The sequence below is a fragment of the Asparagus officinalis genome, chromosome 5 (genome assembly GCF_001876935.1).
Source record: "Asparagus officinalis chromosome 5, Aspof.V1, whole genome shotgun sequence".
NCBI classification, from domain to species: Eukaryota; Viridiplantae; Streptophyta; class Magnoliopsida; order Asparagales; family Asparagaceae; genus Asparagus; species Asparagus officinalis.
The window spans coordinates 98,230,880-98,243,948 of NC_033798.1; the positions used below are offsets into that span (position 1 = coordinate 98,230,880).

Below are 13,069 nucleotides of genomic sequence, written 5' to 3' on the forward strand. Positions count from 1 at the left end.
GCTGCAACGGTCGTGGCCTTTCCCCGTCGCTTTTCTTTTTCTAGACCTCATTTTATTTTATTTTTAGGAAAAGGACAGTCTAGTTTTAGGTTTTTATTTTTCTTGTTTGAGCAGAACATAGGAAAAATATTCTCCATTCAAGCCTTTCGTTTGGGCTTTTTCACTTGAAGATGTGCTGTCTGTGTTCAGAATTCAAACGCGATAAATTACTTTGGTCTGAATCCGATCTAGGTTTAGTAAAGTTCGGTATTTTAATTTTTGTTTAGACTAATTTTGATTTGATTTGATTAGTTGAGGCATTGCCTTCAATCTTGGATGTTGAAAATTTGTGCCGAAAGCATTGCCACAGAGGTGTAATTGTATGAAAGAACTTATCTTTAAATATAATTCTCCCGTTCCTTTGCGGTGAGCATATGCTTTGATAACGGTTAGAAGTTTCAAAAACGGTGATCTAAGAGGGTATTTGAGGCGGCTTATTTTTTGGTCAAACTAGTTTTTAAGCTAGTCTTCTCATTTGTTTGGTAAAATACGCAATAAGTTAGCTTATAAGTCACATTTTAAAAAAGCTAGTATACCTAGCTTTTGAAAAACTAACTTATAAGATCACCAAAATAAGCTAGGTTTGACCAAACAAATTACTATACTAACCAGACAACTTTTATAATATTTTTATCATAAAAGTAAAAAACGACTAAAAGCTAACATAACTAATAATAAGCTTCAAAAAGCATTTCCAAACACCATCTAAGTCCCATATTTGCCACGCAAAAACTTAAGAGCATGTTTGGCAAATGGTAAAAGTGGCTTATAATCCACAGATTATGATTCAATTTTGTCGCTTATAAGCCACTTTGACATGTTTCGCAAATGGACCAGTCCAGTTCAGAACAGAATGTTAGCCACCGTCGTGCATTCTTGCAAATTACGTTTTGAAACTGTAATATGAAGATCCAACACAAACACATAGGCTTTGTGACCAGTTTCAATAATTCCGCATCTTGTAGAATGTTTCGGAGCTTTCAGTCGATATTTGAACCCGCAGATTGCGAGCCAACATCCATCAGTCACTAGGTATTATCAACTAAACAAAATATGCTAATGCTAGTATCATAGTTACGGTGTTGTCTATGTTTTGCAGACCTCTTGAACACTACAGTGAGCAAAATTACATGTGATCTTGCAATGTGACATGAGATCGGATGAATTCAATCAACAGCCTCAGACCAATACTGTATATATATCAGTTGCAGTAATGAAAGTTTAGCCCAGATAAAAAATTTACAGATAAAGCTTAATAAAATGTCACAAAATTGATACTAGACTATAAAACTGATCCAAAAGGTTTATTATTATTATTATTATGGGCGTTAGTTCAGTAAAATCCCATAGAAGCACTCAGGTAGCATATCCCAACATTTTCACCAGTATATGATCTTCTGAGCGAAGAAATCCCACCAAAGATCTAAATGAAATTTACATTATACTAGATAATACCCAACTTGTATGCTGCTCTTTTATGGCTTCAATAGCCGGATCCCTGTTTTTTTCTTTGAATGCTTCGCCTTGATAAAATGGCTCAAAACTTTTACGTATCTACTCATCATTCCACCTCTTTTGACTCCGCCCTCTCCTTGTATTGGCACAAGAGCAAGACCGTTCTTATCCTCTGAAATTGCTGCTGTCATCTCACCACCAATTTCATCCCCTTGATTAGTTTCAGTATTGGCAACTTCCTCTCGTCCATTTCCATGATTCATCAACTCCTTCAGCGATGATCGTGGAATTCCATTGTCGTCCTTCTGCAGCTCATCATCTTGGTCGAGAGAGATTAGAGACAGTTGATGAAAGATGTTCTTTTCCTTGAGCAGGTCGTCTTCTTGATTCAGAGAGCTATCTGATGAGTTATTGATGCTGTTGCTTTCCTTGGGCAGCTCATCATCTCGATTCAGAGAGACTTTTGTAGCCAGTTGAGGTTTCCTTGTTCTCTTGGACATGCTTGGATCATAGTGCCGATGCTTGATAAGTTCAGGTTTGCTTGCCATGACTGTGATCTGACAAGAAAACAAGAACCATGAATGTATTTATGTATCCCAGTGGGTTCTTCTTTTGGTGAAAGACGGGTATAAGAGTGATGGTTGGAGTGTAAATTCAGCTTCTGGAAAGGGAGAGACAAGTCACTTAACAGGTGGTACGTCATTTGCAAAGTTAATTGAAAGATCAACTCTTTCTTTGATTTGCCTTTTGTTAGACCTGAAAGTGATGTTCCAACAAAAAGCATGTACATATGAGACTTTGTGATGAAGCACTGACTTGTGATGATTATTAAAAAGAAATAAAATAAAGAGTTTCTTCATATAATTTGAAGATGGCAATTCCCATTACGGTCATGCATGCTGATTTCCAATTTTTTCAATGAAACCAGCTCCTATGGTAGAGTGGACATTTAGAATGCAAATAAATGGTAAGCAGTAACCTTGATATAATCAGATAGTACCTGGACATTATTTGAAGAAAAGTGTGATCCTAGTGAACTTTTCAGCTAGCTTTCATATTCCTCAGTTTCTTTAAGCCATAAACCTGGGCCAGACATGGATCTAAAACCTGTTAACAGGATCCTGAGAAAGATCTCAACTCATGGCAATTATTTTGGTGATAATTATTCTGATACGGTAGATGTTACCTCTAAAAACCCTGAAGGGTTTTAAGACTTTCATATTTAGGAGCATACCACAGACAACCTATTATCAATCTCCATTCCTGCATCACAAAATTCACAATGAACACACCATAGACCCTCATTTTGTACCTTGCTCGGGAACTTGACTGGGATTGTGGCCTTCATCTTGCACCTGACATGTTGATTGGTTTCAGTATTGATAACATTCTACTGTCTAATGCTTTGCTTCATAATCCCTTCAGCAATGAGCAGGAAGCTGCTGCTGTCTTTCTGCAGCTCATTATCTCGAACAGGAGATTTTTGGATACAAGTGTACATACCGTTTCTCTTCTTAGCAGCTGACTCATGATTTAAAGAACCAATGGATGAAGGATAGCTTCTTTGACTTTCATGGCAACTCATTTTCTTCGCTTCACAGGTTGTCTGCCCACTTGAGGCTTTTTTTTGGTTGGAAATCCACGGATTAGAAGAATGTTTGATCAGTTCAGATTTCCTTGCCATGGTCGACAATTAAGAGGAAAGCTAGCACCAAGGCGGCTGAGGATAGCTTCTCCCTAATAAAATATTTTTAGAGTGCTGGTTTACAGGTTAAGTTAATTAAAAGATCAATTACCTCCATAGTTGCTTTTGGTTAGTGTCTGAGATAGACTGCTATAAAAAATACAAAAAACGTAACTTGGTGATGAAGCATTGAATATAGAAGTTTCATGTACTAAGTTCATTAGGGCAGACAGGAAGATGGTAGGTGGACACACTCCCGACACTTACTGATAAAAAAATAGAAGTTCCATGTACTTAAGTTCATCATAGTAGACAGGAAGATGGTAGCACACACCCTTTTTTCTCTTTGGCCTTCCTTCCTATCCTTCTTTTTAATTTCTTTTCAATATGATATCAACCAAAAACATGTATATACATCTAGGTGCCTACGCATATGATTATTGAACAAACCCCTGTGACCCACAACAAATTTGGTAATAGACAAGTTACCAAGTTGCCAGAAAACAGGTATCAATTCAGGCAACAACTATGCTGATTGTTCGGACTATAAGACATGAAAAAGCATCACAAATATCCAATGTGCTTTCCTTATTACTACAGGAAAGTTATGAATCTAGGAAAACACCTGCAGATTGATTAATTTATACAAATTCATAGGCTACATCTATTCACTAAATTTGAAATTTGACAAATTTATGTACACGGATGTCGTATTTCACACGCAAAATAGACACTACGCACAGTATTAGTACATCTTCAAATAAAATCTGAAATGCGAGTAGTGCAACAAGGGTGCAGCTCCCAGAAAAGGTTTTACATGCAGAACGAATATCTGAACTTCCATACCAGATCACAAACTAATACAAATCTCTAGTATCTGAAGGCCAAATGCTACCTGAGTGACAATCTAGTAGCTCACAGCTCAACGAGCAAAAAGCATAGTGAACTGTGAAGGTATCTCATGATGAGCTCTATCAGTCAAGTAAGCAATGCTTGAAACAAGTGGGTTATCTGCATAAAGGAGTCCGAATAAGCAGCGGCAAAAAATCTTGAAATAAGCCTCGCAAAAGGATAATTCAATAAAGAATTCCATGGAAAGACATGGTAGCTATGCACTTTCATGGATCAGGATTGATGAAGATGGCTTTGATAGCTATTAGCACTCTTGAAATTGTTAAGGTGGGACTCCAACTGTCCTTCAAGATGTCCAGGCTTAAATTGCAAGAAGAATAAACATTACAGTGATATATTCGAGTTCTAAATATCACCTGCAGTACAACAAGTACTGGCACTATAAAGATATAACAGCATTAGCAATAGTGGCATGATAGATGCTGGATATCGTGCAAATACTCAAACTATCACGCCCCAGGCCTGCGAGCTCGTTGACACGATGCATGCTATGAGATCCAAATGAGTGCAACACATGGTTTGGCTCAATCCACTGTCAAAGTTGACTAGTGGATAGTGCACTTGACTCCTTGGACATACATTATAAACCACTTAAACTTTCAATCAATATCCGATGTGGGACTATCTTTTGGGATACAATCACCCCACCTTATACAAGCGCATCCTCGCCGCGAAATAAGCACATCCCAATATCACCACTAGGCAATGTAAACTCTAGAGATAGCTTCTACGGGTTCTAGAGGTGGCTCCCATCATGCTCACACGAGGTAACACATAGTCCTATATAACACTTAGCTTCACACTTCCGGTTGGCTAAATGCTATAATATCATTTGTCACGCCCCAGCCGCGAGCCCGTTGACGCGATGTAAGCATTGGAGCCACTGAGTGCAACACATGGTTTGACTCAATCAATTGCGAAAATTGACTAGTTAATGTTGCACTTGACTCCTTGGACTTACATTGTAAACCATTCAAACTCTCAAATCAATATCCGATGTGGGACTATGTTTTGGGGTATTACAAAATTAATGACATCAGTACTTGAGCAGTTGGATTCTTTTTTTCTTCGTTCTTTCTTGGAAATTTATTGAAATGAGATCATTTCACTTCATCTGAATAATTGGACCATTGAAAAGAATTCTAATGTGCTCAGAGTCTCTTAAGCATATGTAATAACCAAATCTATAATCAAAATCTTGTGGTATATCTTTTGTCAAAAAAACAAAGATAAAACAATAGTCTATAACAATCTACTACATTGAAGATTCTCCAAACCTAAAACCCAATGCCACATCACTATATATTACAGTCTTAAAAGGCTAAACTTCACTTAAACACCTTATATTTTCACTCACTATGCACTTATATAACCTCGATTGTTTTTGTCGCATTTATATACTCTTAAAGTTGTTTAAAACTAGCACGTTAGTATCCTCTATTATGAAAAAATGAAATTTTCTCCCAAATGTTCCAATATAACATTCACTTGTTAATTCTAGAGCTTTCTAACCATTAATATTTGTTAAGTTTACTGTTAACACTATCTAATCTAATTCAAACGTTTCTCAGTTCTATTTTAAAAATAGAATTTGGATAGGTTTAACACTAAATTCAACAAACATTAACAGTTACAAAGCTACAAAATTAGCATATGAGTGTTATATGAGAACATTCTGATGAAGATTTTTCATGTTTGCATAATCGAAAGTACTATTTTTAAAAATGTCCACCTTCTGTTCCCATTTTCCCTTGATTTGGTTGGATCCAAGGTGGACATTTTCAGTTAAATAAATCTAGATGCAAGTCTCAGAAAAACAGGTTTGCTTGCAATAAAAGATGATACAGCATGAAGAATATTATATCTAATAATCATTTCAAGTCTAGATGATCATGGATAATGCTAAATGTGAATCGCGTGATGATGATGTTACTACATAATGCCAAGGAAAAATATGCCACCTTAATATGGTGATCCTACAAATAGAAGAAGGGAAAAAAAAGTAAAGTAAAAGAAAACCAGTCAACATACCTGCTGCTTTCAACTACTAGTATTCGACTGTTTTCATGGATAACACCAAAACAAATCAACACAAGTATGGATGTGGCTTATGGCTTAACCTTCGGAACATGAATGAACAAGAACTCATAGTTTATTTTGACCTCACAAGAAGATAAGAAACCGATACCACCATCTCCTTGGGAAAAGAAAACCAGGATTGCAAAAGGATGGGTCAGGCATATTACACATATGATAACATCAATTTAACGAATGAGCTTTGCTACAGTGACCCAAAATATGAGACCAACATGGGGGACAAGTGAGGTATCCCCTCCTATTGCATAATGAGTTAGTCATCAAGGACAGTTGAGATGTCCCCCTCCTATTACATAATGAGCTGGCCATCAATTATAAGGTGTCCCCCTCCTATTGCATAATGAGCTGATCATCAATTATGCAATAAAAGGGGGCCAGCTCATTATGCAATAGGAGGGGGACACCTCAACTGTCCATCTTGTTGGTCCCACATTTTGGGTCATTGGAAAATTTTTCTTAACGAATCCGTATCTAGTTGCGATAGCAGACGAAGATTGCTCGTAAAGAACATCCATGTGTTCATTTGTAATAGTCACCCTTCTATAATCAACCCCAAGTATCATATACTAAATTCTAGGCTGCAAACACGATTACCACAAAATATCGACACCACCCAAGCTTTTCTAGGATAATCATCCACCTGAACAATACCTCAAGATTCTCCAGCCTACTACCTTACTTTCTCATCGCAGGAATGAGGAAACGATTAGACAATACCTACCTGCTTACAATTTAGCAAACTACCTTACTTTCTCATCGCAGGAATGAGGAAACGATTAGACAATACCTACCTGCTTACAATTTAGCAAACATCAAATATAAGAGTACAGTTTTTTTTGGAAACGATTAGACAATACCTACCTGCTTACAATTTAGCAAACATCAAATATAAGAGTACAGTTTTTTTTGCGCAAATATTCAAACCCTAGAGCCATTTCAATCACTCTTATCCAAAGAAATGGAATTTATGGCTAGGATTAGAGAAGGACGGCAAGATCGAGGCTCTAATCTGTTGATACCTTGAGGGCCGATGATGGAAGAGACACAATTGTAGAGGTCGTCGCCTTTGGGCCCCGCAGAGCTCTGCCATCCCCTTCGGTATCCTCTCGCTCGACGCCGACGCCGACGAGACGCCGAAGACCACGAACGGACTCACTCTGCCTTTTTAGGCTAAATAAGTAGGATGCACAATGGGATAGAAATTTAAGGTGTTTATTCAATCAGAACCGGTACCACTGTAATAATTATAAACAATTATCCCGTTGTTTATCCATCCTCCATAGAAAATTATCCTAATTTTCAGAGTGGAGCTAATCTAGAATAATTTTGTTCTCTTATATGTTACAAAGCTATGCTTATTTATAATTATTTGTTAAACGCATGCTTATTTTTAGTTTTTACTAATCTTTAATTTAAATCTAGACGACATAAATTGTATTACTGTATGAACTATTGAACTAGCGACGTAGTGGATGTGATTTTTAATGTGATCACACATCAACATGCTTTCTCAATTTTCTCTACATAGTAATGCGCTTCTTACGTTCCCATACTATATCCTTCAGACTTGAGTTTGTTAGTCTTTCTTTTTTGTGAATAAGAAATAGATAAATTAAGGTATTATATCACAAAAAAATAGATTACAACATTTTATTTCTATCAATTTATCCCAAGTTTATCCCGCCTTAAATCATTATCCCGCAAAAATATCTCACTTTCATAGCCCACTTCAAAAACTATTCTAACTCTATTTGAAAAGTCCCAATTGACTAACGTCCCAGAAAAGGTTTTACATGCAGAACGAATATCTGAACTTCCATACCAGATCACAAACTAATACAAATCTCTAGTATCTGAAGGCCAAATGCTACCTGAGTGACAATCTAGTAGCTCACAGCTCAACGAGCAAAAAGCATAGTGAACTGTGAAGGTATCTCATGATGAGCTCTATCAGTCAAGTATAAGTAAGCAATGCTTGAAACAAGTGGGTTATCTGCATAAAGCAGTCCGAATAAGCAGCGGCAAAAAATCTTGAAATAAGCCTTGCAAAAGGAGAATTCAATAAAGAATTCCATGGAAAGACATGGTAGCTATGCACTTTCATGGATCAGGATTGATGAAGATGGCTTTGATAGCTATTAGCACTCTTGAAATTGTTAAGGTGGGACTCCAACTGTCCTTCAAGATGTCCAGGCTTAAATTGCAAGAAGAATAAACATTACAGTGATATATTCGAGTTCTAAATATCACCTGCAGTACAACAAGTACTGGCACTATAAAGATATAACAACATTAGCAATAGTGGCATGATAGATGCTGGATATTGTGCAAATACTCAAACTATCACGCCCCAGGCCTGCGAGCTCGTTGACACGATGCACGCTATGAGATCCAAATGAGTGCAACACATGGTTTGGCTCAATCCACTGTCAAAGTTGACTAGTCGATAATGCACTTGACTCCTTGGACTAACATTATAAACCACTTAAACTTTCAATCAATATCCGATGTGGGGCTATCTTTTGTGATACAATCACCTCACCTTATACAAGCGCATCCTCGCCACGAAATAAGCACATCCCAATATCACCACTAGGCAATATAGACTCTAGAGATAGCTTCTACGGGTTCTAGAGGTGGCTTCCATCATGCTCACACGAGGTAACTCGTAGTCCTACATAACACTTAGCTTTACACTTCCGGTTGGCTAAATGCTCTAATATCATTTGTCACGCCCCAGCCACGAGCCCGTTGACGCGATGTAAGCATTAGAGCCACTGAGTGCAACACATGGTTTGACTCAAATCAATTGCGAAAATTGACTAGTTAATGTTGTACTTGACTCTTTGGACTTACATTGTAAACCATTCAAACTCTCAAATTAATATCCGATGTGGGACTATGTTTTGGGGTATTACAAAATTAATGACATCAGTACTTGAGCAGTTGAATTCTTTTTTTCTTCGTTCTTTCTTGGAAATTTATTGAAATGAGATCATTTCACTTCATCTGAATAATTGGACCATTGAAAAGAATTCTAATGTGCTCAGAGTCTCTTAAGCATATGTAATAACCAAATCTATAATCAAAATCTTGTGGTATATCTTTTGTCAAAAAACAAAGATACAACAATAGTCTATAACAATCTACTACATTGAAGATTCTCCAAACCTAAAACCCAACGCCACATCACTATATATTACGGTTTTAAAAGGCTAAATTTTACTTAAACACCTTATATTTTCACTCACTATGCACTTATATAGCCTCGATTGTTTTTTTATCGCATTTATATACTCTTAAAGTTGTTTAAAACTAGCACGTTAGTATCCTCTATTATGAAAAAATGAAATTTTCTCCCAAATGTTCCAATATAACATTCACATGTTAATTCTAGAGCTTTCTAACCATTAATATTTGTTAAGTTTACTGTTAACGCTATCTAATCTAATTCAGACGTTTCTCAGTTCTATTTTAAAAATAGAATTTGGATAGGTTTAACACTAAATTCAACAAACATTAACAGTTACAAAGCTACAAAATTAGCATATGAGTGTTATATGAGAACATCCTGATGAAGATTTTTCATGTTTGCATAATAGAAAGTATTATTGTTACAATTTAAAAATTTTAAGGTATATAAATTCTATGAAAAACAATTGAGGGTATATAAGTGCAAAGTGAGTGAAACTATAAGGTATCTAAGTGCTATTTAGCCATTAAAAAGCAGATAGGATTTTTTTCTGGTCAACACATAATGCCACATGACTATCACGGTGTTAAAAGATTTTTGAAGGCTGAAGCCCGCAAAAATATTAGTTCAGAGTATAATCACCAACGTCAGTCAACAAAAAATGACAGCCATCGCCTAGCTTTTGTCCAGGGTCTCCAGACACTCCTAGACTACACGTCATGAATTGACAATCGAACATGTATATCTCTAAGCACCTAGCGGCTTGTGTTTACATATTGTTGAATGGACAACTATGGCATCACAAAAGGGAAAATGGGAACATAAGGTGGGCATTTTCAGTTATATAAATCTAGATACAAGTTTTAGAAAAACAGGTTTACTGCAATAAAAGATGATACAGCATGAAGAATATTATATCTAATAATCATTTCAAGTCTAGATGGTCATGGATAATGCTAAATGTGAATCGCGTGATGATGATGTTACTACATAATGTCACGGAAAAATATGCCACCTTCATATGGTGATCCTACAAATAGAAGAAGGAAAAAAAAAGTAAAGTAAAAGGAAACCAGTCAACATACCTGCTGCTTGCGACTACTAGTATTTGACTGTTTTCATGGATAACACCGAAACAAATCAACACAAGTATGGATGTGGCTTATGGCTTAACCTTCGAAACATGAATGAACAAGAACTCATAGTTTATTTTGACCTCACAAGAAGATAAGAAACCGATACCACCATCTCCTTCGGAAAAGAAAACCAGGATTGCAAAAGGATGGGTCAGGCATATTGCACATATGATAACATCAATTTAACGAATGAGCTTTGCTACATGGACCCAAAATATGGGACCAACATGAGGGACATGTGAGGTGTCCCCCTCCTATTGCATAATGAGCTGGCCATCAAGGACAGTTGAGGTGTCCCCCTCCTATTGCATAATGAGCTAGTCATCAATTGTGAGGTGTCCCCCTCCTATTGCATAATGAGCTGGCCATCAAGATGGACAGCTCATTATGCAATAGGAGGGGGACACCTCAATTGTCCACCCTGGTCCCATATTTTGAGAATTTTTCTTAACGAATTTGTATCTAGTTGCGACAGCAGACGAAGATTGCTCGTAAAGAACATCCATGTGTTCATTTGTAATAGTCACCCTTCTATAATCAACCCAAAGTATCATATACCAAATTCTAGACTGCAAACACGATTACCACAGAATATCGACACCACCCAAGCTTTTCTAGGATAATCATACACCTGAACAATACCTCAAGATCCTCCAGCCTGCTACCTTACTTTCTCATCGCAGGAATGAGGAAACGATTAGACAATACCTACCTGCTTACAATTTAGCAAACTACCTTACTTTCTCATCGCAGGAATGAGGAAACGATTAGACAATACCTACCTGCTTACAATTTAGCAAACATCAAATATAAGAGTACAGTTTTTTTTTGAAACGATTAGACAATACCTACCTGCTTACAATTTAGCAAACATCAAATATAAGAGTACAGTTTTTTTTTTTTTTTGGGTGCAAATATTCAAACCCTAGAACCATTTCAATCACGCTTATCCAAAGAAATGAAATTTATGGCAGGGATTAGAGAAGGACGGCAAGATCGAGGCTCTAATCTGTCGATACCTTGAGGGCCGATGATGGAAGAGACACAATTGTAGAGGTTGTCGCCTTTGGGGCCCGCAGAGCTCTGCCATCTCCTTCGGTATCCTCTCGCTCGACGACGACGACGACGCCGACGAGACACCGAAGACCACGGACCCTTTTAGGCTAATAAGTAGGATGCAAACTGGGATAGAAATTTAAGGTGTTTACTCAAACAGAACCGGTACCATTGTAATAATTATAAACAAAGACAAATTTTCAAAACCAACCCATTTGGGTTTTTAATTGCAAAAAACGACCTATTTTAATTTTAATTATAAAAACCGACCCAGTTGGTTGAAACTGGGTCGGTTTTTAAAAATTTTTTTCCCAAACTTCACGGGAGTTCAACTCCCGTGAAGTTTTGTTATGAGAAAAAACTTCACGTTCCCAAACTTCACGGGAGTTCAACTCCCGTGAAGTTTTGTTATGAGAAAAAACTTCACGGGAGTTCAATTCCCGTGAAGTTTCCCGAAAAAATTTAAAAAAACCGACCTGTTTTCAGCCCCTCGCTGAAAACAGGTTGGTTTTTGTAAATATTTTCAAAACCGGTCGTTTTTTGCAATTAAAAACCCAAATGGGTCGGTTTTGAAAATTTGTCCTTATAAACAATTATCCCGTTGTTTGTTTATCCATCCTCCATAGAAAATTATCCTAATTTTCAGAGTGGAGCTAATCTAGAATAATTTTGTTCTCTTGTGTGTTACAAAGCTATGCTTATTTATAATTATTTGTTAAACGCGTGTTTATTTTTAGATTTTACTAATCTTTAATTTAAATCTAAACGACATAAATTACATTTTCTGTATGAACTATTGAACTAGCGACGCAGTGGATGTGATTTTTAACGGATCACACACCAACATGCTTTCTCAATTTTCTCTACATAGTAATGCACTTCTTACGTTCCCATACTATATCCTTCAGACTTGAGTTTGTTAGTCTTTCTTTTTTGTGAATAAAAAAATAGATAAATTAAGGTATTATATCACAAAATAAATAGATTATAACATTTTATTTCTATCAATTTATCCTAAGTTTATCCCGCCTTAAAACATTATCCTGCAAAAATATCTCACTTTCATAGCCCACTTCAATCACTATATTCTAACTCTATTTGAAAAGTCCCAATTGACTAACATCCCGAAAGATTTCTTTTGCTTGTTATAGCTACTAAATGAAAAACAAAAGTAGTTTGGCTCTAAAATTCTCCCCGAAATGAAAATTTTGGAATAGTGATGTAACTACGAGTTGAATAGGAAGTTAACATGAGCACTGTATACTTCGTGATTTATTAATTTCCTTATGCATCATGCTTGGTGTAGAGCGGCGAATGATGACATGAATATCGATCGCATTAACTCAAATACTTTTCATACGGATTAAACTTAGATGGTAAACAAAAATTACTAGAAATAATGTTTAACTATATATCTTCACATGCAAACATGTGAAAAGTTCCATGTGGAGTGAACCTACCAACTATACATTTAATTTCCTAAGATATACTTGGAGC

The 13,069-nt window shown here is 36.5% G+C and overlaps 1 protein-coding gene across 12 annotated transcripts; it reads right to left on the reverse strand.

Moving 5' to 3' along the window:
- Positions 1,325-11,706, reverse strand: LOC109840330. 12 transcript variants are annotated; one of them, XM_020408931.1, is made up of 5 exons: positions 11,536-11,706; positions 2,681-3,231; positions 2,495-2,577; positions 2,184-2,250; positions 1,325-2,051 (listed from the first exon to the last, which is right to left on the reverse strand). In XM_020408931.1, the coding sequence occupies exons 3-5, from the start codon at positions 2,500-2,502 to the stop codon at positions 1,515-1,517; spliced, it is 612 nt and encodes a 203-aa protein (XP_020264520.1). In that variant the 5' UTR covers positions 2,503-2,577; positions 2,681-3,231; positions 11,536-11,706; the 3' UTR covers positions 1,325-1,514. The 12 variants fall into 12 exon arrangements, 11 of the variants coding, with proteins under 11 accessions (XP_020264520.1, XP_020264516.1, XP_020264519.1 ...); XM_020408927.1 differs by having other exon boundaries at positions 2,681-4,189; XM_020408930.1 differs by lacking the exon at positions 11,536-11,706 and adding an exon at positions 7,207-7,985.